The following is a 25,351-nucleotide window of genomic DNA, read 5'->3' on the forward strand; positions in this document are numbered from 1 at the left end:
TACTTAGTGCCCTCGCCTGTCCTGCCAGATAGTATAGAAAAAAATCAGGCAATGCCGCTCCTCCCCCCTGCTTAGATCTCTGCAAGGTAGTTAATTTAAGCTTAGGCCTACTTTTTCCCCATATGAATGAAGCAACCTGAGAGTTTAAGTTGGTGAAGAAGAACTTCGGTACAGTTACTGCGCTATGTTGGAGACAATAGTTAAATTTAGGGAGCAATATCATTTTAATGAGGTTAATACGACCTGCTACAGATAATGGAATCTTGCTCCAAGATGTAAATTTCAGTTTAGCGTAATCTAGCAGGGGAAAAATATTGAGTTGTAAGTCCGACCCACTATGTTGAGACATATATATACCCAAGTACTTAGTTAGATACTATGGGCAACGAGGAAAGAGTATTGAGATTAGATGCTGGGGATTGAGAGAGAGGCAATAGAGCAGACTTATCCCAGTTAATATATAGGCCTGAGAACCCACTAAATCTATCTATGGTAGTAATCACCCTCGGTAACGTCTCTTCCGTGTTATCCATGAATACTATCATGTCATCGGCGTATAAACCAATGGTATCAATGCGATCCGCTATTTTTATACCCTCAATACCGGGGGAAGATCGGAGACGTATTGCCAATGCCTCTATTGCTAGAGCAAATAGGGCTGGGGAAAGGGGACACCCTTGACGGGTTCCCCTATATAATAAAAAGGGCTCAGAGATGGAGCCATTTACTATTATGCGGGCCTTTGGTTTCATGTATAATATATTAACCCAATTCAGGAATTTAGCCCCGAAACCATATTTCTGCAGGCAAGCGGACAAGAAGGGCCATTCAAGAGAGTCAAACGCCTTAGCTGCGTCCAACGACGCCAACGCCCAGTTATTATCAGGTAGTAAAGAACTGTATTGAATTATCGATTGAACCCGTCTGATATTTATAGAGGTGCTCTTACCAGGCATAAAGCCAGTTTGATCCGGGTGTATAATGTCTAGTATAATAGAGTTCAGCCTAGTCTACATTTACTAACGATATGGGGCGATAGGACCCGCACTCTAATGGATCTTTCCCCTCTTTTCTGAGTACAATAATATGTGCCTCATAAAAAGTAATTCTGGCGTTTTGAATTTTTTTCCCGCTACGCTGTTTAGCGATCAGGTTAATGCTTTTTTTTAGTTGATAGATCGGGCGATTCTGAGCGCGGCGATACCAAATATGCGTAGATTTTATATTTTTTTTTATTGATTTATTTTGATTGGGGCGAAAGGGGGGTGATTTAAACTTTTATATTTTTTTTTATTTTTTTAACATTTTTTTCAACTTTTTTTTTTTACTTTTGTCATGCTTCAGTAGCCTCAATGGGAGGCTAGAAGCAGGCACAACGCGATCGGCACTGCTACATAGCAGCGATCTGCTGATCGCTGCTATGTAGCAGAAATGGAGGTGTGCTGTGAGCGCCGACCACAGGGTGGCGCTCACAGCCACTGGTGATCAGTAACCATAGAGGTCTCAAGGACCTCTATGGTTACAATGGAGACGCATCGCCGACCCCCGATCATGTGACGGGGGTCGGCGATGACGTCATTTCCGGCCGCCCGGCCGGATGCGGTAGTTAAATGCCGCTGTCTGCGTTTGACAGCGGCATTTAACTAGTTAATAGGTGCGGGCAGATCGCGATTCTGCCCGCGCCTATTACGGGCACATGTCAGCTGTTCAAAACAGCTGACATGTCCCGGCTTTGGTGCGGGCCCACCGCGGAGCCCTGCATCAAAGCAGGGGATCTAACCTCGGACGTACTATCCCGTCCGAGGTCAGATAGGGGTTAAAACATATTTTTCATGACGTCATCAGTAAAACAATAGGAGAAATGAAGCTTGGAGACCAACAGAGTGGTAAAAAGGACAACGTTTTCTATATTCTATATTAACATATATATGAATATATTCTATGGAACATTTTATAGTTTGTTTCATTGACTATTTGGAATTGTTGTCTGCTGGAACTTGGGGTTCTGCTGTTGTTTCAGATTTGTGCCTACTATAGCGTTCTTAACCCCTTCGCCCCCGGAGCTTTTTCCGCTTTTTCATTTTCGTTTTTTGCTCCCCCTCCTTCCCAGAGCCATAACTTTTTGTATTTTTCCGTCAATATGGCCATGTGAGGGCTTATTTTTTGCAGGACGAGATGTACTTTTGAACGATATCATTGGTTTTACCATGCCATGTAACAGAAAACGGGAAAAAAATTCCAAGTGTGATGAAATTGCAAAAAAAGTGCAATCTCACACATGTTTTTTGTTTGGCTTTTTTGCTAGGTTCAACAAATGCTAAAACTAACCTGCCATTATGATTCTCCAGGTAATTACGAGTTCATAGACAGCTAACATGTCTAGGTTATTTTTTATCTAAGTGGTGAAAAAAAAATTCCAAAGTTTGCTTAAAAAAAAAAATTGCGCGATTTTCCGATACCCGTAGCGTCTCCAATTTTCGTGATCTGGGGTCAGGTGAGGGCTTATTTTTTGTGTGACGAGCTGGCATTTTTAATGATACCATTTTGGTGTAGATACGTTCTTTTGATCGCACGTTATTGCATTTTAATGCAATGTCGCGGCGACCAAAAAAATGTAATTTTGGCGTTTTGACTTTTTTTCTCGCTACGCCATTTAGCGGTCAGGTTAACTCTTTGTTTTTATTGATAGATCGGCGATTCTGAACGCGGCGATACCAAATATGTGTATGTTTGTTTGTTTTTTTATTGTTTTATTTTGATTGGGGCAAAAGGGGGGTAATTTGAACTTTTATACATTTTTTATTTTTTTTAATATTTTTATTTATATTTATATTTATTATTTCATTTTAATTTTGGCATGCTTCAATAGCCTCCATAGGAGGCTACAGGAATGCACAACTTGATCGCCTCTGCTACATAGAGGTGATGCACAGATCACCTCTATGTAGCAGAAATGCAGGGTTGCTTTGAACGCCGACCACAGGGTGGCGCTCAAAGCAATCGGCCATCAACAACCATAGAGGTCTTAAGGAGACCTCTGGTTGTTATGGCAATGCACTGCTGATCCCCGATCATGTGACGGGGGTCAGCAGTGCGAGCAATCCCGGCCGCGCGGCCCGGGAGCGCTAGTTAAATGCCGCTGTCAGCGCTTGACGGCGGCATTTAACTAGTTAATGGGCGCGGGCGGATCGCGATTCTGCTCGCGCTCATTGCGCGCACATGTCGGCTGTACAAAACAGCTGACATGTCGCGGCTTTGAGGTGGGCTCACCGCCAGAGCCCACCTCAAAGCAGGGGATCTGCCAGCTGACGTACTATTCCGTCAGCTGGCAGAAAGGGGTTAAAGTGTCAACATTTGGTATACTGAGGTTTGGTATATACATACCTTCTGATAAAGCTTGTATTTTATCACCTGTGGTCACAATGTATGTGGGCTTTCTTCACTTAATTCTCTTTAATTTGCAGGTGGAGCCCTCAGTAGCAGGCGTCATCAAAAATAAAGACAAAGATGTTACCCTGGAGTCGGAGTACGAGGTATGCTGCTCTAGTAATTTAACATTTTTTTTCCCCCTCCGTGGAAACCTCCTGACCGCTCTGCCCCCTCAGACCACAGAGTTGGGTGATTTTAAACAAAACCAAAATTAGCACTTTCTATCTATAGGAATTGCAGGCTCTGTAACTTTTTCTTCTTTTCCACATCATCTGGCCTATAATCTAGCATCAAAATAAAAGAATCAATGAAACCAACTTGCCCAGTTTGTTAACCATTGATGGCATGATTACTCTTGCTTACATTTGTTTAACTTGTTTTAGGTTTTTTTTTGTTTGATTTTTTTTTTTTAGATTGTGTGCTTTTATTTATTTTATTTATTTTGAGGTGGGCATGTAAGACTTCTTCTTGTATTCTTGTACGTATGTCATGATAGTCTGCTGCATAGTACATCGCAGGGGCAACTGATCTGACTACTTTCCTTAAGGTTGACTATGGATGGAAATGTTTTGTGAGTAGTGACGGACAGAAAAATGCTGCTTGAATTGTTCATATTTCTGTTCATCTTTTCTGTTTTGTCTGTTGCATTCCTGTTGCAAATAAAGCACTGGGGCCCAATTGATTTGTACAAGGTCCGTCTGGTGTCTGTTCTTTAGAGCATAAAAATTTCTTGACTACTTCTTCCATTAAAAAACAAAACAAAACTGGAAGCCGGATAGACTCCATAGAAATCAATTGGACAACTGTGCTGCATTTGCAACAGGATTAGACTGGATGCTAATCCGTTTATAATAGACAAACTGAAACAGACCCAAAAGATGAATAGAGGTGTGAAAAGAACCTTGTGGGTGTGTATTGAGTGCATATAAGAAGATGAACTTGGCAATCACACAATTTAACCTGAGGGCCAAGTTCATCTTCATGTATATGGTTTGGGACCCTACTTGTGTACCATTTTCTTGAAGTGCCGATATTTCTTATAATTGGGTGCATATGTTCCGCCCAGAAAACAACCGGACATATATATGTGAACCAAGACAATCTTGCAGTGATAGGAATGAGATATTTAAGGTACTAAATGTTTTCTGAGTTGAAGGGTTAACACGACAGAGTTGTAGCGGTCACTACTCTGCTAATTAAGGGTTAGGCATGGGCCCAGCCACCAGCAGTTTGTGACCTGCAAATAGCTCCAATGTTTGCTGGGTGATCCAGAAGTCACACCTCAGTGTAAGTCTGAGAGTGAGACTGAGGATCTCCTAGTTTACAGTGAGAGCTTGTGACCGCTTCTGACATCCAGTCTTTCAGGAGCTGCGGTCACAAGATGGCGGCGCGGGACCAGAACGACTCTGGGAACAATCTAAGACTGAGGTTGGTTAGTAGAAGACTAGGGGCAGGAACTTAATTAGTGACACCACTCCAGAGCTGCAATAAAAAAAGAATGGTACTCTATCCTTTACATTATTACTCATCCCCCTCACCCCACCCCCACTCCCTCCTTGATTTAAAGTGAATATTTGCAAATATACATCTGTGTTCTGGGTATTTTTTTGCCTAAACGTCTGAGATCATATTTATTAGTCATTCAGAATTTACCATCTCTTCATGTATAGAATAATCTTCTAAGGCCTTGTACACACGCTCTCCAGCAAAATAAGAGTTTTAGTGTCTTGATGAGTATGGGCTGATTTCATAAAGTGCGTCATACATCAAGACATTGCAGTCATAGTGTGCAGAGAACAATATATGTCAAATAGCAGAATTTTTTATGTTTCACCAAAGATTTGGTCGGTTTACCATAGTAAAAGGGTGTGAGTACAAGAAATAAAGTAAGGAGAAGAGGGCTGAAACTAGAAACCCACTAACTCGTGGCTGCATGTGTCGGGGGTCCTCCTTTAGAGGATTTTAGGGTGGAAAAGGAGTTAATGTTATAAATTTAATAAAATTGAGAGGTCTATCCTGTACCCCAAAGGTGGGGATTCTATTTTTCTGCCAAGACCCATTTGGATATTTATACCACCCTTGGCGGGCCACACAAATTGTGTTCTAAATCCACCCACAAAGTACGTCTTGACATTGGCACTGTGGTCAGGATGTAAACTTTCATTGCATGCGCCTCAGCGTTCAGTAGTGAACACTGCATGCAAGTGCTCACAGAACAAGGAGAAATATAAACGATGGTGGCCGTCAAAACACAGTTGTCGGCCCAAGCACTGCAGAGAAAATGTCATCGCGGTCCATAAATGGCCCGCAAACCTGAGGTTCCCATCCCTGCTCTAACCCTACAAATAGAGTTGGTGTTTCTCAGTTCACTGGAACCAGTCAGTAATCTGAACGGGAGCCTTGAAAACTGCCTCCTACCCGCAGCTCCTTTTTTTTTTTCTTTCTGTTTTCTTTATTCAGTAACCCTCAACAACTGGACACAGGAGGATGTCACCCCACTCTAATAGGGACAGGGACAGGGAACACAAAGAGGTCGAATAGCTCCTCCCTCATACTCTCTCCAGTGTTTTTCCTGTCACTATTGTAATAAAGAGGTCATCCTGCAGTGCTCTGTGTCTGCTGCAGAAAATCCTTTTTAAATATCTGGTTAGCCGGGCAGCGGAAATCGACTGCTCAGATCTCTCCTCTCCAATGCTGCTCCTGTCTCCTTGGACACAGGACTTCCCCTCCAGTCTGCACCTATGGGTAAAGTCTGGTGGGTATCGGGCTGGACGTCTCTCTGAGCTCTCCAGCCTAACTTCTCTCCCTCCTCATGGTGCGGGACCTTGCAGCGCTTGGTGTGGGATGCCGGGCGCTTCTACCTCATCGCTGTCCAGCTGTGTCCCACGCTGCCGCACTTGTGTGACGTCACTTCCAGTTTTCGTTCCACGCTGTAAAACAGAATCGCAAATGTGGCATGTTACTGGAGATTCAGTGGGAGATAACTGCTAGTGATCGCTTGGGCCTCCCACCCCTTGCTTTTACATCTGGTCAAAGGGGGTGGAGTCTCTCTGAGAGGAAGGCACTGGATCTGGTTGCCTATATAAAGAGCCGTGGAAAGAAGACACCCTAAGGTAGGGCCAATCCTTTTGTGAATACATGGAGAGTTCTTCCCGCACAGCATTTGCAGGGCCCAGTGCTAATCCAGTTCCGGTAAGTCTCCTGGTATAGGGGAGTCAGTCTCTGGGGTGCAGGTTGTTGTGTATATACTATATTTATTTCCTTCTCCACCCTTTCAGGGGATAAAGTATCCTCCACCAAAGAGTAAAACCAAAATATCAAGCCGCAAATTCCCAATATATGCTAAGAAATTGTCATCTAACAATAGGCAACCACTATGCGAAGGATGTACGGAAAAAATAATTGAGGAGCAACCTTTACCTTTCTTAATGAAGGAAATCAAGGGGATGGTTTGACAGGAGATCCAATCTTCCTTGTTTTCTCCCAGTCCACATCAAGTATCCCTTCAAAGGCTGAGAAAAGGAATATTCGCATAAAAGAAGAAATAGACTCAGACTTCCTGGATGATCAGTGTTTTATACCGGAAGAACTACTGCAGGAGCGCAAACTAAACCTAGCCTCAGAAGTAGTCCAGGAAATTGAAAACATTATTTTTTTTCGGTCGCCAATGTCCGCACTAATGAGAGAGGGGATCCGCCCCCTTAAGGAACAGGAAACCTACAGATACAAAAGGGCGGCATCTCTCCTACGCATCAGTTGGTTTCCTGTTCCTGAAGAGGACGGGTGCCTTCAGATACCTGGAGGATTCATCAGGATCCCAGGCCAGGCCAGTCAGTTTTAAGTAGCAGGGGTCCCCTACCTTGGCCAGTGTGGGGTCCCTGGAAGTGCCACAGTGGGTCCGGGGTAGGATTCCACGACAGTAAGTGAGCAGGTGGAGCAGTATCCAGGGGATTACCGATTCCAGAGAGCCAGCGCCGGAAGATAAGTATTCCCCCTGATGGTCCTGACGCCTCCTGGCCTGCACTCTCCAGCGTGCTGCGGCATCTTCTGGGTCCGGATGCATCGGGGGCGTTGCCGGGTGACGACGTGTGTCGTGCTGAGGGCGGGTCGGAGACCCCGCTGGTGATGTCCTTGGGCGGTCGTCCAGCGTGGTGCTGCGGCCTCATTGGAGGTCGTGGTGGTGATGCGTCGGAGCCTAGGGTCAGTCTCGGATGCTGGACGGCTTTTTGCTCCACGATGATGCCGCGGTCACGTGCGCACGGCGGCGCTGGGTATGGTGTCCTGGGCCGGGGGGGGGGGGGAGGGGAAGCCGTGGTGTTGGGGGGGGTGTGTCGGGGGGGGTAACGTTCCTGCCCAGGGACCTGCTGGCCCGGATATCTGGGGGGAGATGCCTCGAAACACCTGCATCTAAGCTTCTGTTCCATTTTTATGATGGATGTGACGGAAGCTTCTTATGAGCAGCAGGAGGGCCAACAGCAGTGGGCTATGGAGCAACAGATGTCTCGGAAGCCCCGTACGGACTGACAAAAAACCCAGGAACCCAGGAAGCGGGTAATAGCCAGACAAGTGGTCAATCCAGCCGCAGGAGCTCTTCCATGATGGAGGAATCGGCAGCATCGGCTGAGAGATGTCCCCCTCGTGATCCAGTACCTATTAAGGCTAAGTTCACATTAGCGTTTCTGTGCTCAGCGTATCATCTGCATGCGCAAACGCTTGCCAAAACGCATACAAAAGCATCCGTACACCTGCGCATCATCTAGCGCATGACACAAGCAAAAACGCTGCGGGTGCATGCGTTTAAATGCGTTTTGCCTTGCAAAGTACGCATTCGTATCGAACGCATTCATTACATACCAATGCGTTCCCATAGACAGTAATGCAGGTTTTTTTTACACAATCATCTGCATGCGTATGATTGCGCAATATATGACGCCTCACACGTTGCGTTTGCCGTGCCCCGCCGCACACCTCTAAACATCGCATGCATACGCATCCGCAAGCAAGCGCATTCAAAAACATGTCCCTGCATACACAATGTTAAAGATGGGTACGCATGACGCATGTGGATCGTATACTGCGCACACAGACGCAAATGTGAACCCGGCCTAACTGCAGCACTGGTAAGAGATCTTCATTAAAGTACACTCGATGATGCAGTCTCCCCCTTATTCTCTGTCTTACTAGGTGAAGAAATGTTCTGGGAAATCGGGACACAGGGAGTGTGCCCTCTGTAGATGCCCTCTGCCAGACTCTTTCCCGAAAAAGTTATGTCAGCCTTGAGTACAGCAGACGGTGAGGGGTTAAAGGGGGGCATTTGGCCTCTAGATTAGATTGCATTGCCTCATGTTTTCCCCTCCTGCAGGTAGCAGAGGAAACCCTCAATTTCACCACAAGCCTGAGGGAGATTATTAGTACGGAGGTGAAGGAGTCCTTAAAGTCCCTATCTCATGGAGAGAGTTCCAAGAGGAAGGGAAGTAAAGTAAGTCTTACAGATTCGGATTCCTCTGCTAACCTTGGAAGGGTTGAAAATTCCTCGGGGCCTTCTCCTTCGTCGTCGTCTTCTTCTTCTTCTTCTGAGGACTCTGGCCGGTTCTGTTTTCCCTTAGACCGCATGGACAAATTAGTAAAAGTGGTCAAGTCTACAATGGGGGTGGCAGATTCCAGGCCGGAGTGTTCTACGCAGGACTTAATGTTTGGTGGATTAGATCCAAGAAAGCGTAGGTACTTTCCACTGAATAGTACAATTCAGAGCCTGGAATTTCTTCAGAGAGGTCTAAACATGGGTCTTTCCACCAGTACCCTTAAGGTACAGGTGTCATCCCTGGGGGCCCTATTCAGTTGTGACATCGCTGGTAACTACTAGGTCAGTAGATTTATTAAAGCAGTTGGCAGGTCAAGACCCATACATGGAGTAAGGTTTATGCCGTGGGATTTAACTTAGTACTCACGGCCTTGACAGAAGCCCCTTTTGAGCCCATCTCTTCGGCCTCTGTGAGGATACTCTCCGATAAGGTAGCCTTTCTGGTGGCATTAACATCATCATGGAGGGTGAGCGACATCCAGGCGCTTTCTACACTCACGCCGTATGCACAGTTCCAAAATGATAGGGTAGTACTTAGGCCAGATCCAGCCTACTTGCCTAAGGTAGTTTCCATTTTTCACAGGTAACAGGAAATAGTCTTTATTTGGACTCCCATGACAGCACCACAAGAGGGGATCCGCTCTTCAGGAACAGGAAACCTACAGATACAAAAAGGGCGGCACCTCTCCCATGCATCAGTTGGTTTCCTGTTCCTGTAGGGACAGGATCCTACAGATGAATCCTAGGGATCCCAGGCCGGCTGGCCGAACCAGGTAGCGGGGGGGTCTCCTACCTCGACCGCTGCGGAAGTTCCTGGAGATGCCACGGTGGTCCTGGCTGGGCTGCACGTCGGTGGCGTTTTTCAGCAGGGTCCGGAGGATTCCTGTCTCCGCCAGTGCCGGTAAGTATTCCCCATCCCCTTCAGGTCTGTGCGGTATGCGGTGCAGCAGGGTTGCGGAGTACCGGCGTCAGGAGGTGGGTGCCGTCCGGAGCGCTGCTGGCCATCTCCGGCATCCTGCGCCGCTCTGTGTAAGCTGGAGCATTTCCGGGCCGCGGTGACATCGGGGGCGGAGGCTGTGAGTGCTTCCGGGTCGCTGGGTTGCTGCGCATGCGCAGTTACAAGATGGCGGTGCCCACCGGATCCTGAACGCCGGGTTCAACGTAGGCCCTCTGACCTCCCAGCTGCATCCTGGATTGCGTGGACCAATGGGGATAGCGCGAGGCAGTCTGCTGACCGGAATCAAGGGGGATTTTTAAGCAGGTGTCAGATTCAGAACCCTGCTTTGGCCTCATTTCATCATGGAGAGTGATGGTGATCGGCAGCCTCAGCTGCTGGATGAAGTGCGACAGAAGTCCAAGGAAAAGGAACATGTCAGGAGTGACCAGTCCAGTCGTAAGAGCTCATCCAGGCAGGGATCGAGAACATCGACTGGGAAAGAACCCCCCCCCCCCTCGCATTCCGGTACCTTTTTTCGGCGGGCACTGGTAAGTGATCTATGTGAATATTCACTCAGTGACGCAGGCCCCCTTATACTTTGTCATTTTAAGAAAAGTATGGGCAAGACGAAACATAAGGAATGTGCCCTCTGTGGAGTCCCCTTGCCAGATTCGTGTCCCAAAAAATTATGCACCCCCTGTATACAGCAGATGGTGAGGTCTACAGGAGTGGTGGGGGTGGAGTGACATTAGGTCAGATAAAAGATATCACCTTTATTGTCCTCCCCCAGGTAGCGGAAGAATCTATGATTGCGGCTAACTTAAAGGAAATGATCCGTGTGGAAGTAAGGGAATCCCTGAGGGCCCTATCCCAGGCGGGAGGTTCAAAGTATAAGGTTCCCTTGAACTCTGATTCTTCAGAGGAAGAAAGAGAAGAGGGTTCCTATGGCTCTATTCCCTCTTCCTCTTCATCAGAAGAAGACTCTAGCCGATTCTGTCTGCCTCTGGACTGAGTAGACAAACTAGTAAAATCGGTCAGAGGTACAATGGGCATAGAAGAGCCTAAAGCGCAACCTTCCAGACGAGATGATTATCAGCGGATTAGATCAAAGAAAACGTAGGTCTTTCCCGTTGAACGAAAAGATTCAGAAATTAATTCTCCGGAAGTGGAAGAAACCTGAAAAGAAAGGCTCTTTACCACCAGCATTGAAGCGCAGATACCCCTTTGATGATCCAGCTGTTGATACCCGGGACAAGGCCCCTAAATTAGATGCTGCAGTGGCGAAAGCATCAAAGAAAGCCTCACTACCATTTGAGGACATGGGGACCCTTAAGGATCCTCTTGATAGGAAGGCAGATGCCTTCCTTAAGGGTACCTGGGAAATGGCGGCTGGATCTTTGAGACTGGCAGTAGCTGCAACTTTTACGGCTAGATCCTTAATAATCTGGCTAGATCAGTTGGAGTCAGGAGACATTCAATCAAGATCGAAACTCTACGCTATGCCATGCAAAGGGGAATATCTCTTTGGCCCAACTTTGGATGAGTTGCTGGAAAAAGATGGGGATGACAAGAAAAAATTCCCTAATTTATCATCAGCATCCTACCATCGTCCTTTCAACAGAAGGAAATTTGGTTGGGGAAGGAAGCACGTATCCTCACCCTCTAGAGACAATTTTAGATGGGAGGATAGACGCAGGAGAGGTACGGGCTATATGTTCCGCCGTTCCTCAAAAGAACGTAAAAAACCAGGCCAATGACTAGCAATCCCTGTGGGAGGGAGATTGTCAGCTTTCTCTTCAGCATGGTCAGACATCACAAATAGTGATTGGGTGCGAGGCATAATATCAGATGGACTGAGACTTGAGTTTAGTCATCTGCCTCGAGATAAGTTTAAATTAACTCCCTTTCGTTCTTCCCCCCTTGAACAAACAGCTTTGGAAGCGGAGGTCATAAGCTTATGCCTTAAAAAAGTTCTGATTGAAGTTCCGGAATCAGAGAGAGGAAGAGGGTTCTACTCCTCTATTTCTGATTCAAAAACCAGACAAATTGTTTAGAACTATTATAAACCTTAAGTCCCTTAATGAGTTTCTGGTTAATAAAACCTTTAAGATGGAATCAATCAGTTCAACAATAAAAATGCTGTTCAAACACTGTTTCATGGTAGTTGTAGATTCAAAAGATGCATACTATCATGTACCTATCCATGAAGACTTCCAAAGATTCCTAAGGGTAGCGGTTCTTATGGGAGGAATAGTTCGCCATTTTCAGTTCAGGGTTCTTCCCTTCGGTTTATCAGCAGTGCCTAGGGTGTTTACAAAAATAGTTGCTGAGGTCATGGCGCACTTACAAGAATCTAATATTCTCATTATTCCTTATCTAGATGATTTCCTTATAGTGGGGAATTCAGCAAACCATTGCCTTTCACAAGTAAAGATGACTATGACCAGACTAGAACACCTAGGCTTAGATTATAAATTATGAGAAATCCCGATTAGAGCCCCTAAAAATTCAGAGATTCCTAGGGCTGCTATTAGATTCGGAGACCCAACAATGACGTCTTCCACTGGATAAGTTATTGCATATTCAACAACAGGTGTCAAAGGCGATTGATAAACCCTCCATGACCCTTAGACAAGCTATGTCGCTGTTAGGTTCACCGACTTCATGCATTCCCGCTTTCCGTTGGGCTCAATTTCACACCAGACTCGTGTAATAACCAAAGACGCTAGCCCCGCGGGGTGGGGGGCACACATGAGTGACATTGTAGTTCAGGGTCTATGGGACTCCCAAACATCAGTCTCTTCCAATCAGAGAGAGTTAATGGCAATTGAACTTTCAGTTAAACAAACTCCTCTTATATCTACAGGGTCACCATGTCAAAATCCTCTCGGACATCCAGGTGGCGGTGGCCAACATAAATCACCAAGGTGGAACACATTCCAAATCTCTGATGAAAGTGGCGGATCGCCTACTCCAGACAGCAGAAAAGCATTTACTATCTTTAACTGTGCCGCATATCAGAGGGAAGGAAAACGTAAAGGCAGACTTTCTAAGCCGCAATACCTTAGGACAAGGGGAATGGTCTCTGAACAGAGACATCTTCAATCACATTGTCCGCAAATGGGGTCATCCAGAGGCAGAGGTGGACCTCTTTGCCACCACAAGGACAACAGGAAAACAAGAAAATTCTGTTCCCTAAATCCCAGGGAGAATCCTCTGGCAGTGGACGCCTTCCTGATAGAATGGGGATTTTGGTTGGCTTACGCGTTCCTCCCCCCCCCCCCCCCCCATTGGCCCTGTTATCCCTAGTGGTCAGAAAGATCAGGAAGGATCGGGCAAGAGTCATACTGATTGCCCCGTTCTGGCCCAGAAGGGCCTGGTTTGCTTGGCTCAGGACCATGTCGGTAGACAACCCCTGGGTGCTTCCAGACATTCCAGACTTACTCTACCAGGGTCCGATCAGCCATCCACAAGTGAAGGGACTCCATTTAACGGCATGGAGTTTGAGAGGTCATTACTAAAAGACAGAGGTTTCTCCCCAAATTTAATAGATACCCTTCTGAAGAGTAGAAAACAACAACGAAAATCTACTCTAGAACCTGGAAAAAGTTCCTGGCCTCTTCAGATTTTAATATTGATGAAGGAATACCCATAAATCAGATCTTAGAATTTCTGCAGAAGGGTTTGGAGCTAAATCTATCCACGAGTACGCTAAAAGTAAGTCTCAGCCCTAGGGGCCCTGTTTTCTTGTAACATTGCAAATAACTATTGGGTCTCAAGGTTTATTAAAGGGACACTGTCACCTGAATTTGGAGGGAACAATCTTCAGCCATGGAGGCGGGGTTTTTGGGTGTTTGATTCACCCTTTCCTTACCCGCTGGCAGCATGCTGGCTGCAATATTGGATTGAAGTTCATTCTCTGTCCTCCATAGTACACGCCTGCGCAAGGCAAGATTGCCTTGTGCAGGCATGTACTACGGAGGACAGAGAATGAACTTCAATCCAATATTGCAGCCAGCATGCAGCCAGCGGGTAAGGAAAGGGTGTATCAAACACCCAAAAACCCCGTCTCCATCGCTGAAGATTGTTCCCTCCAAATTCAGGTGACAGTGTCCCTTTAAGGCATCTAGTAGAGCTAGACCCATACACAAGAATAGGTTGGTACCTTGGGATCTCAACCTAGTCCTTTCAGCCTTGACTAAGGAACCATTTGAGCCCTTACATTCATCCTCAATTAAGATGTTATCCCTTAAAACAGCTTTTTTGGTAGCAATAACATCTGCTCGTAGGGTAGGGGACATCCAGGCGCTTTCCAGACTTTCCCCTTATACAGAGTTTTTACAGGATAGAGTAGTCCTCAAGCCGGACCCGGCTTATTTGCCAAAGGTAGCATCACATTTTCACAGATTACAGGAGATAGTTCTACCATCATTTCTCCCTAATCCTTCTAACTCTAAGGAAGAGATATTCCATACATTGGATGTTAGAAGATGCCTGTTAGAATATATCTCAGTCACTGATGCTTGGAAGAGAGATAATGCGTTATTTTTGTCCTTCCAAGGTCCTGGGAAGGTGCTTAGAGTATCGAAATACACACTAGCAAAGTGGATTAGGGAGGCTATCTCTCTGGCTTATACTGCAGGTGGGGGTCCGGCTCCGCAGAATCTGAGGGCGCATTCCACCCGGGCCATGGCTTCATCCTGGGCGGAAAGATCTGGAGTATCAATCGACCAGATATGTAAGGCAACCACGTGGTCGTCCCCTTCCACCTTTTTTAAGCACTATCGGTTGGACTTGGGGTTCTCCTCTGATCTCACCTTTGGGTTAAGGGTGCTGCAGGCTATAGTCCCTCCCTAAAGTAGCTTACCTCTCGTGGTGCTGTCATGGGAGTCCGAATAAAGCATTAAGCTACTTACCGGTAGCGGCGTTTTTCGGAGGCCCATGACAGCACGCTTAGTTCCCTCCGCTTTCACGTGGGGGTTGCACTTCCTAAAATGTGTATGTATATATATATAATATTTATATATATATATATATATATATATATATATATATATATATATATATATATATATATATATATATGTGTATATATATATATATATATATATATATATATAATTATTGAGATATATACATCTCACATGTGATATCTAGCTACAATGCAATAGGATATTTTTGTATATAAACTGTATATAATGTATATTTGTGTGCCACTAACCGCGGTAGTCCTCTCAGGCTCTGAAATACAACTGATGCAATGGAGAGGTGCCGCCCTTTTTGTATCTGTAGGTTTCCTGTTCCTGAAGGGCGGATCCCCTCTCGTAGTGCTGTCATGGGCCTCCGAAAAACGCTGCTACCGGTAAGTAGCGTAATGCTTTCCTTCTTTCCTCCCCAACCCTACTGACCAGAAAGAAAGCAAGCTCCATACTCTGGATTTCAGGGGATCTCTTCTAGAGTACCTGTCGGTCACTGATGCTTGGAAGAAAGACAATTCCTTATCTGTCTCCTTTCAAGGTGCCAGGAAGGGTTTTAGGGTGTCTAAGAGCACGTTGGTTAGATGGATTAGGGAGGCTGTTTCTCTAGCGTATATATAGATTGGCAGTCTGGCACCAGAGAAGCTGAGGGCACATTCCACTCGATTCATTGCAACCTCGTGGGCAGAGAGGTCGGAAGTCTCCATTGACCACATATGTAAGGCGGCTACTTGGTCTTCTCCGTCCACTTTTTACAATCATTATAGGTTAGACCTCTCCTTCAGTATAAGGGTGCTGCAGGCTGTGATCCCTCCCTAAGTAGTTACTACTTCTCTGTAATTCTCTTGTTGGTGCTATCATGGGCGACCAAATAAAGTCTTAGTTACTTTCCATTAATGGTATTTTTCGGAGCCCATGACAGCACCCTTATATTCCCTACCTTTTCAAGTTAGGTGTGCACTTTTTCCTCTTTATAAGGTTCACTTGTGTGAAATAGTTAGTCATTTGAGTATTGTACATATTGTTGCCATTAACCATGGTGGTCCTCTCGAGCTATGTAATCCAACTGATGCATGGGAGAGGTGCCACCCTTTTGTATCTGTAGGTTTCCTGTTCCTGAAGGGTGGATTACCTCTCTCGTTGGTGCTGTCATAGGCCCCGAAAAATACCGTTAACGGTAAGAAACTAAGACTTTCTTTTTATATGGAGGAACTTCTTACTGTCGTAAGGAATATCGTGGAAATATAGGAAGAAAAGACTACCCTAACAGTTCAGGAAGAACTGTTCGGGGGGGGGGGTCTCTGTTTAAAAAATGGTATTTTCCATACACGAGAACATCCAAAACTTAATCTTGGATGACTGGTAATCCGCCTCAGCTTAAGTATCCCCTGGAACGCAAAATGGACAGTCTGTTAAGAAAGTCCTAGGAGATTTCAGCAGCCCTACTGAAGACAAACATGTTGTCTTGCGCAGGCGTGTACTACGGAGGACAGAGAATGAACTTCAATCCAATATTGCGGCCAGCATGCAGCCAGCGGGTAAGGAAAGGGTGAATCAAACACCCGAAAACTCCGCCCATATGTCCGAAAACTGGTCCCGACAAATTCAGGTGACAGGTTCCCTTTAAGTAGTTTTCCTTTAATTAGAATCACCTGGAAAACTAATTATCACGTGTTTAAGATTGATTTCAGTGATCCATTGAGCCCTGAGACACAATACCATCTGAGTTTATTTGAAAAACAAAACCATTAAAGGGACACTGTCACCTGAATTTGGAGGGAACAATCTTCAGCCATGGAGGCGGGGTTTTGGGGTTTTTGATTCACCCTTTCCTTACCCATTGGCTGCATGCTGGCTGCAATATTGGATTGAAGTTCATTCTCTGTCCTCCGTAGTACATGCCTGCACAAGGCAAGATTGCCTTGCGCAGGTGTGCACTATGGAGGACAGAGAATGAACTTCAATCCAATATTGCAGCCAGCATGCAGCGAACGGGTAAGGAAAGGGTGAATCAAAAACCCAAAAACCCCGCCTCCATGGCTGATGATTGTTCCCTCCAAATTCAGGTGACAGTGTCCCTTTAAATCTTTGACACTTAAATCCAATTTGCATAATAATTTGGAACACTGTCTTGACTGGCTCTGGATGACTTACTAGAGAAGGCCTCAGTCAAGAGAGAAAAAAAACTCTGCCTGAGCCAAAAAAACTACAGAAAGAGAGATCCATATTTGGCTGCACATATGCATTTACGTAGGGAGCAGGGCCATAGCCCCTCTCAGCCTGGGTATTTTGTTATATTTGTTTTGATTTTTTATTTCTAAGAAAGAGAGATCCTTTCATCCTCCTCAAGAGCTCCCTCAGTACAAAGGAAAAGTAAAGTCAGGCCGGTGTAGTTATCCAAAAGGAGGACTGGGCAGAAATATATTGCTCTCTCAAGGAGCACGACAGAGCAAGCCACGACACCAGGATAGTAGTCTTATTTCAAAATCCTTCCTTCAGTGCTGCAAAATTTGCTCAAACCCATAGATCCCATGGATCCTGAAACTGATCCAAGAGGGAGTAAAAATGGAATCTTCCTCCTATCCTCCAGAGAGGTTGAAGGTCACTCGCCTCTCTTCTCCAAAGCTCCCAGACACCCTGATGTCTGGTCTGCAAGGCTTGCTATCTTTGGGAGTAATCTCTCCAGTTCCAGAAGCAGAAAGATGCAGGGGTCACAACTCCCAACTTTTTCCAATCTAATAAAAACAAGTCACATCCGCAGAATGATAATGAATTTAAAACGACTGAATCAATACATCATATACAGGAGGTTTAAGATGAAGTCCATCAAGTTGACGGTCCCCTGGATAGGACAAGACTTCGTCATCACAAATATTGATTTACAGGAAGCTTATTATCGAGTCCATATCCATCCAACCTACTGAAATTTCTTAAGGTTTGCGGTCACTCGGGGGAAGCCGAATATTGGACTTCCAATTCAACATTATACAATTCGAAATATCATCGGCTCCCGAATCTTCACAAAAATCATGGTGGAAGTCATGCCTTCCATCAGGAGAGAAACCATTTGTATAATCCCGTAGCTCAACGACTTTCTACTCATGGCTCCGTTTCTCAGAGAATATCTGCAAATAACAACCCAGATTCTAACATGCTTCGGATGGCTAGTGAACGATCAGAAATCAGACATGGTTTCCTCCACAACAAAGACCTTCCTAGGTGTTCTACTGGACTCCTGCAAACAAACATCTTTTTTGCCCCACCCAAAAAACAGATTCAATTAAGATCCAGAATAACCTTCCTGCAATGACAAAAACTGGCATCAGTAAGATTTTCAATGTCTGTCCACGACTTCATGACGTCACACAACCAAGCGGTAACCTGGACCCAAACACAGAAAAGAGTTTTGCAAACTTATATCCTTTCAAATTTAATCCCCAAATATAGAGATTCCAGTACCCACTCGGGTAAAAGCCTCTTCGACCTGGTGGTTCAGTCCAGGGAACCTAAAGGTAGAAGTCCCCTGGATCCGGAACCCTTTCTTAACCATTACAATAGATGCCAGCAAAAGAGGATGAGGGGCGATGGTCTCCCAACCCTCCTTCCAGGGGTTTTGGACAAGAGAAATCAGCCAGCAATCTTGCAATTTCAGAGATCGAAAGTCGGTAGATTAAGTATTCAGATCATCAACATGATGATTCGGGGCACCCACATAAAGTTCTAATCGGACAACATGGCTACGGTCGCTCGCCTCTGTTATCAGACAAGTATGAGACCTGAAGAACTAAAAACAGGCTCTGCAAGAATAATTTCTTGTGCAGAAGAACATCTTTTCCTATCCGCTCTCCACATAAGGGGCTGAGCCGGAGAGATATTCATCGAGGCGAATGGGGTCTAAATTCAGATGTCTTCCTTATGTTAACCAGAGGGTGGGGTTGTCCAGATGCAGATATCTTTGCAAGACACCAAAACAGCAAAAGTGAATCATTACTTCTTTTTCAACCCGAACAATTCCTGTCTACGATTGGATGCATTCTCCCATCTGTAGAAATTCAAACTAGCATATGCCTTTCTGCCGATCGAGGTCCTATGAAGAGCATTACAGAGGATAAGAACGGAAAAAGATCAAAGTTATGCTACCAGCACCTCTCTGGCTGAAGAGGCGCTGGTTTGGCGCCCTGTAAAACTTGAGCATAGAAGGTCCCCTGATTCTCCCACCAATCAGAAACCTCCTTTATCAGGGTCCAATTGACAACCCAGACCATGAAAGCTTGTGTCTAGTTTTTTAAAATTGTAAATTCAGAAGTCAGGCAGCTAAAGACCTTTCAGATTAAGTCTTTCAGACCCTCCTGAAGAGTAGAAAACCTGTCACAAATGCCATATCACAAAATATGGAAAACCTTTTGTCTTGTTGTGCGCCTAAGTATCCAGAACCCCAGATGTTGCTCAGATCCTAGACCTCCTGCAAGATTATCTGGAAATGGGCCTCACACCTAGCACTCTCAAGGTTCAGGTTGCATCCTTAAGCTCATATTTTGAGCAAACCTTGGCTGACCACCGCTAGGTAAAAAGGTTCATGACTGTAGCTTCCCATCTTCATCTCAGGTTGCCCAACCTGGTCCCATTCTGGAACCAAAATATCATCCTCAAGGGTCTGACACTTCCACCATTTGAACCATTATCCTCAATAAAACTGGACAAACTGTCTTTGAAGACAGTCTTCCTGAAGGTGATCACTACAGTCAGGAGAGTGGGTGAACTTCAGGCCCTCTCAATCTATGAACCATATTTGAGTTCAAGAAGACAGGCTTGTTCTTCGTCTTCCCGCCCAAGGTGGTCTCCGAGTTCCACAGATCACAGGAGAATTCTTCCCTCCTTCTACTAGAATCCAGCAACTAAGGAGGAGGAAGAGTTCCATTCCCTGTATGTACGAAGAGTGGTCTTTCATTGCCACCAAAAGGCACAACCTTGGATGAAAGAACAGTATCGGTTTATCCAGCTGTACGACCAGAATAAATGAAAGAAAACATAAAGCACTATTGCAAACGATCAAAAAAGCGATTATCGAGACCTATCAAAACCAGAACTTTTCACCTCCAGAAAAACGTAATGCCCACCCCATTAGGGATGTGTCTGTCTTCTGGGTTAAGAAGGCCAGCACTTCCATCAAGCAGAGCGGCTACCTGATCCTCGGTCCATGCCTTCTCTAAACATTTATAGGCTAAATTTAATGTCTATTAACAATTTTGGCTTTGGGGAGAAAAGTTTTTCAGGCTATTGTCCCTCATTAACATTTAGTCTGTGGTATTCCTTCTGTGTGCTGTCGTGGAGGGTTATTGGAGAAAATAGAATTAGACTTGCCTGTAATTCGGATTCTAATAACCCTCCACGACAGCACAGGTGATGCCCTCCATTTTACTTAATTATTTCTTATATTACTTTGAATTTGGTGATAATAAATATAATTTGAAGCATTTTCTCTCCTCTTGTGGTCCTTTACAAAAACACTGGAGTGGGGATGAGGGACATCCTCTTGTGTAGTGTCGTGGAGGGTTATTAGAAACCGAATTACCGATATGTCTAATTCTATTTTTGGATAGCCGGCCTAGCGTCATAGGTACGCCTCGCTACAAGGATGTTGTCACTCCAGAATGGCTAATCAAAAGAGGAGCTAAAGATTGTCAATGTAGAAGATGTACCCGCGACTCCTGTCCTGTCCAACTGCCACAGATTGACAATATGGCTGGTGGATTGGGTCCTGCTAATCATTGCGACAAAGGTTTGTTTAGAGAAGACTAGTGTTCACTGATGCATATATTTTCATAGCTACTAATACAGTGCAGTGAAGCCATTTTTTTTCCTAGTTTCTTGTCACTATCAGATAATCTATCTTTTTCCTGATATAGTTATTTGTGAATGGACCACCCCACAGGCAGTATTTAATGAAGTGAGGTTGCAGTAAATAACCTGCTTTGCTTAATAGATTTCTGACCCAAGGCAGTCATCATCCTCTACCCGGACAGTCGTGAGTGGGGAATTTGATTCACCAAGGCATTTGCATAATGCTAATGACAGTTATCTAACTTCACTGGAGCCAAATGTGTAATATACACTGCGAGATCAGAGATTCGGGGAACTACAGACAAAATTCCAGGCGATTTAGATGCACTGTTAATGCATTTCCAAGAATTACCTTTGCCCGACAGGATGCATTGCTTTTTGTTTGTACGATCTGCCCAACACCTGTTGCGCCCAGCTACAATGGGCACAGAATAAAACTGTAATTTTGGACAGGACAGATTCCTGCGTAAATTGCATTTTGTTATACGAAGAGATTAAGGGGCAGGGATGAATACTGACCTTGTATTTAAGTTTGCCAACTTTCCATGTGCCTCAATGCTATACTTGAAGGTCCCCAGTCCAGGACCCACATGCCTGAATCAGATAGCCACTAACCAACAGTTTATGTGATTGGTTTGCAATTAACTTATTTTGTCAGGTGCCGTAGGGATATCCCTTTTTAAATTCTTAAAGGGGTTGATAGGTTGGGATCTGCATCAGGCAATGAAGTGGGACACTCTTATTCCTGTTGGCTCATGCAAATCGATCCCCAATGCATGGACTGGCTGTGGGTCTGCTTGAGCGTGAGGCCTTCATAAAAATGTTTGAAACTGCCATGGTCGTGTCCATACGCAGACACATTGCTACGGACATCTGAATGAACTCTTAGAATGGAACAGCAGTGCACGTACTTGACCGCTGCTCCATTCATCCTGAATGTGGCTGCTTAGTGCTGCACATAGCTTTTTCCGGCAGACCCATAGAAAATGGAGTGGTGGTTGGGTATTCGGCCTGCTGCTCCATTTCGTAATTGGGAAAAGAGACCCAGACGAGGGATAAAAGTTCCCCATTCTGCTTTCAGTGTTGGTCCCGGCTGTCGGAGCCACGCTGATCATTAAGCACCGCATATACTCGAGTATAAGCCGACCCGAGTATAAACCGACCCCCCTAATTTTGCCACAAAACACTGGGAAAACTTAATGACTCGAGTATAAGCCTAGGTTGGGAAATGCAGCAGCTACCGGTAAATGTCAAAAGTAAAAATAGATAGCAATAAAAGTAAAATTAATTGAGACATCAGTAGGTTAAGTGTTTTTGAATATCCATATTGAATCAGGAGCCCCATATAATGCTCCATAAAGTTTATCATGGCCCCATAAGATGCTCCATATTAAAATATGCCCCATATAATCCTGCATAAAAGGTTAATAATTGCCCCATAAGATGCTCCATAAAGGTATTTGCCCCATATAGTGCTGCACAAACGTTGATTACGGCCCCATAAGATGCTCCATACAGACACTTGCCCCATATAGTGCTGCACAAATGTTATGGCCCCATAGATGCTCCATACAGACACTTGCCCCATTTGCTGTTGCTGCGATAAAAAAAAAAAATCACATATTCCCCTCTCCATCGCTGAGGCCCCCGGCACTTTCAATATTCACCTGACTTCGTTCCAGCGCCGCTCCATCTTCAGCGTCTTCTGCACTGACGTTCAGGCAGAGGGCGCGCACTAACCAAGTCACCGCGCCCTCTGATCTGAGCGTCACTGCAGGAGACGCTGAAGACGGCGCGACGCCCGGAGCGGGGAGCAGGTGAATATCGCACAGCGCTCCCCCTCCCCGTTATACTCACCTGCTCCTGGCGTGGTGCAGTCCCTGCTTCCCCAGCGCAGCAGCTTCTTCCTGTACTGAGTGGTCACCGTTACTGCTCATTACAGTAATGAATATGCGACTCCACCCCTATGGGAGGTGGAGCTGCATATTCATTACTGTAATGAGTGGTACCATGTGACCGCTCATTACAGGAAGAAGCTGGGGAGCCAGGACCTGCAGGGACCGCGCCAGGAGCAGGTGAGTATAATTAGACAGCCCCCGCTCTCCCTCCCCTGCCGACCCCTGGGTATGACTCGAGTATAAGCTTAGAGGGGACTTTCAGCCCAAAAGAATGGGCTAAAAATCTCGGCTTATACTCGAGTATATACGGTATTACTTATCCAGCAGATAGCTTGTTTTAAGCTTTTAACCCAATTACGTGGTCTACAAGTCTCCTTACACAGGCATGTCATTTTCAACTAGGAGAGTCATTACCCTTTAGGCTATGTGCACACGTTGCGGAGTTTGATGCGGATCCGCAGCGTTTTTGGGTGCGCGAATTGCATCAAATCTGCAGTGTAGTGCACAACCAATGTTAATTAATGGGAAATGTAGAATTGGTGTGCACATACTGTGGAAAAATCCGCACGGATATCTTTTTGCGTTTCTGCACCCATTGACTTGCATTTGGTCAGTCGACTCTGCCGCAAAACCGCAGGTGTAAATAGATTTTGCGATTTTGCTGTGGAGTTGCGTGCGAAAAACGCTGTAGATAGGGAGGAGGAAGTGTGTGTGTGCGGAGAAGATGTTCGTGTCTCTGTGGGGGGGGGGGGGTCTGTGGCTGTGTGTGTGTCTGTGTGTAGGCAGGCATCATCCGTCCCTCAAGTGGGAAGAGAGGCTAAATGCCAGAATTGGCACATCTTAGAGATGCGCCATTTCTGGGGCGGCTGAGAGCTGGTGTTTGTAGCTGGGGGGCCAATATCCATGGCCCCTTCCTAGGCTATTAATATCAACCCGCAGCTGTCTGCATAGCCTTTTCTGGTTATTAGTTATAGGGGGACCCCACGTCATTTTTGGGGGGAGGATCTCCTATTTTAATAGCCAGTAATGGCTAAGTATACAGCTGTGAGCTTCCATTAATAGCCTGGGAAGCTCCATGGATATTACCCACTTCCCAGGCTATAAACTTCGGCCCCCAGTCTCTGGCTTTCCTTCTCTGGTTTGGAAAATTGCGCGGGAGCCAAGGCCATTTTTTTTTTTTTTTTAAACTAAACAAATATTGCATCTAAGGCCCGGGTCACACTTGCAAGAAACTCGCACGAGTCTCGTACCTCAATACCCGACGCTACCGCTGGCACTCGGGACCGGAGTGTGCGGCTGCATGTATTTCTATGCAACTGAACACTCCTGTCCGAGTGCCAGTGGCAGTCCCGGGTACTGAGGTGCGAGACTCGTGCGATTTACGTGCAGATGTGACCCCGGCCTAGCACAGATTTTGTGTGTGTCTTTATTTAACTCTTTATGTACCATTTTATTATGTTTATTACTAAACATCGGGCTTGATATTATCTATCTATAGATATATCCGTCTATCTGTGTGTAAATATTATTATTCAATGGAGTATGTAAAAGAAGAGGTTGGACGAGGAAATGACAATTCTTTTTTTATTAACAAATAGATCTGTATTTAGCCTACAAAAACGCATACAAATCCACATGAAAAAAACTAATCAAACCGCAACAAAAACGCACAGACTTTTAACAGCGGATTCTGCCAAGATAGGAAGAATCTGTGCAGAAAATTCCACAGGCAAATCCGCAACGTGTGCACATACCCTTAGATCCTCTTTAAAGAGAATAATTCATCAGAAAATTACCTATTGTATAACCCCTTAGTGACCACCAATACGAATTAAAACTGACCCGTTATATAAGAGACTAGCATCCCCATACAGGTGACAATCCAGCAGTGATCCGCTGTACACTATATCTGACAACCTGCTGCAACAGCCATGATCAGTGTTGCCACAGACCATGGCCATTTAACCCCTTAAATACTGCTATCATTAGTGACTACAGCATCTAGATGGTTAACAGAGTATGGGGACTCCCTCTTTAACTGGATCGGCAGCCTGAGATTTTGATTGTGTTGTCCTGATGTTGGCAATGGCAGTTCATGGCCAAATAGCGGCCCTAGAGTCTGCCGGCTACAGTGGCCTCTTTAAAAGTTTGAAACATTTAGGGGGTAAAAATACTTTTTTTTTTATTCCTGTCAGGACACGTTGCATTTACTACCTGACAGCAGTTTTTAACACGTTAAGGGGTGCTGTTTTTAAAATGGTATAACTTTTTGGGGTTTCCAATATATAGGACCTCCAAAGTCACTTCAAAACTGAATAGGTCCCATAAAATAAGTTTTGTAATTTTCCTTGAAAATAAAAAATTAAAAATTACAGCTACATTATTAAACCTTCTAAAATGATAACAAAATAACATTTTTTACAAATGGTGCTGATGTAAAGCAGAAATGAGAGAAATGTTATTTATTAATGTTTTTCTGTGGTATGACTATCTGGATTAAAGGGATAATAATTCAAAGTTTCAAAATTGCAAATTTTTGGAAACTTGTCACATTTCTGATATTTTTATAAATATATACACACAACATATCAAACTAAGTTTACCATTATCATAAAGTATGTCACGAAAGAAAAAATCTCAATCAATGGGATATGTTGAAGCATTCCAGAGTAATTATTACATAAAATGA

General features: G+C 45.0%; 1 protein-coding gene across 1 annotated transcript in view; it reads left to right on the forward strand.

The window, feature by feature from the left end:
- The window catches only part of COX16 (cytochrome c oxidase assembly factor COX16), a 137,223-nt gene that overhangs the window by 77,817 nt on the left and 34,055 nt on the right, over nt 1-25,351 (forward strand). Inside the window, exon 3 of the mRNA XM_069731616.1 lies at nt 3,465-3,533. Within this exon, the coding sequence (XP_069587717.1) occupies nt 3,465-3,533 (69 nt within the window). The remainder of the gene's footprint in view (nt 1-3,464; nt 3,534-25,351) is intronic.

The sequence above is a fragment of the Ranitomeya imitator genome, chromosome 1, assembly GCF_032444005.1.
Source record: "Ranitomeya imitator isolate aRanImi1 chromosome 1, aRanImi1.pri, whole genome shotgun sequence".
NCBI lineage: Eukaryota > Metazoa > Chordata > Amphibia > Anura > Dendrobatidae > Ranitomeya > Ranitomeya imitator.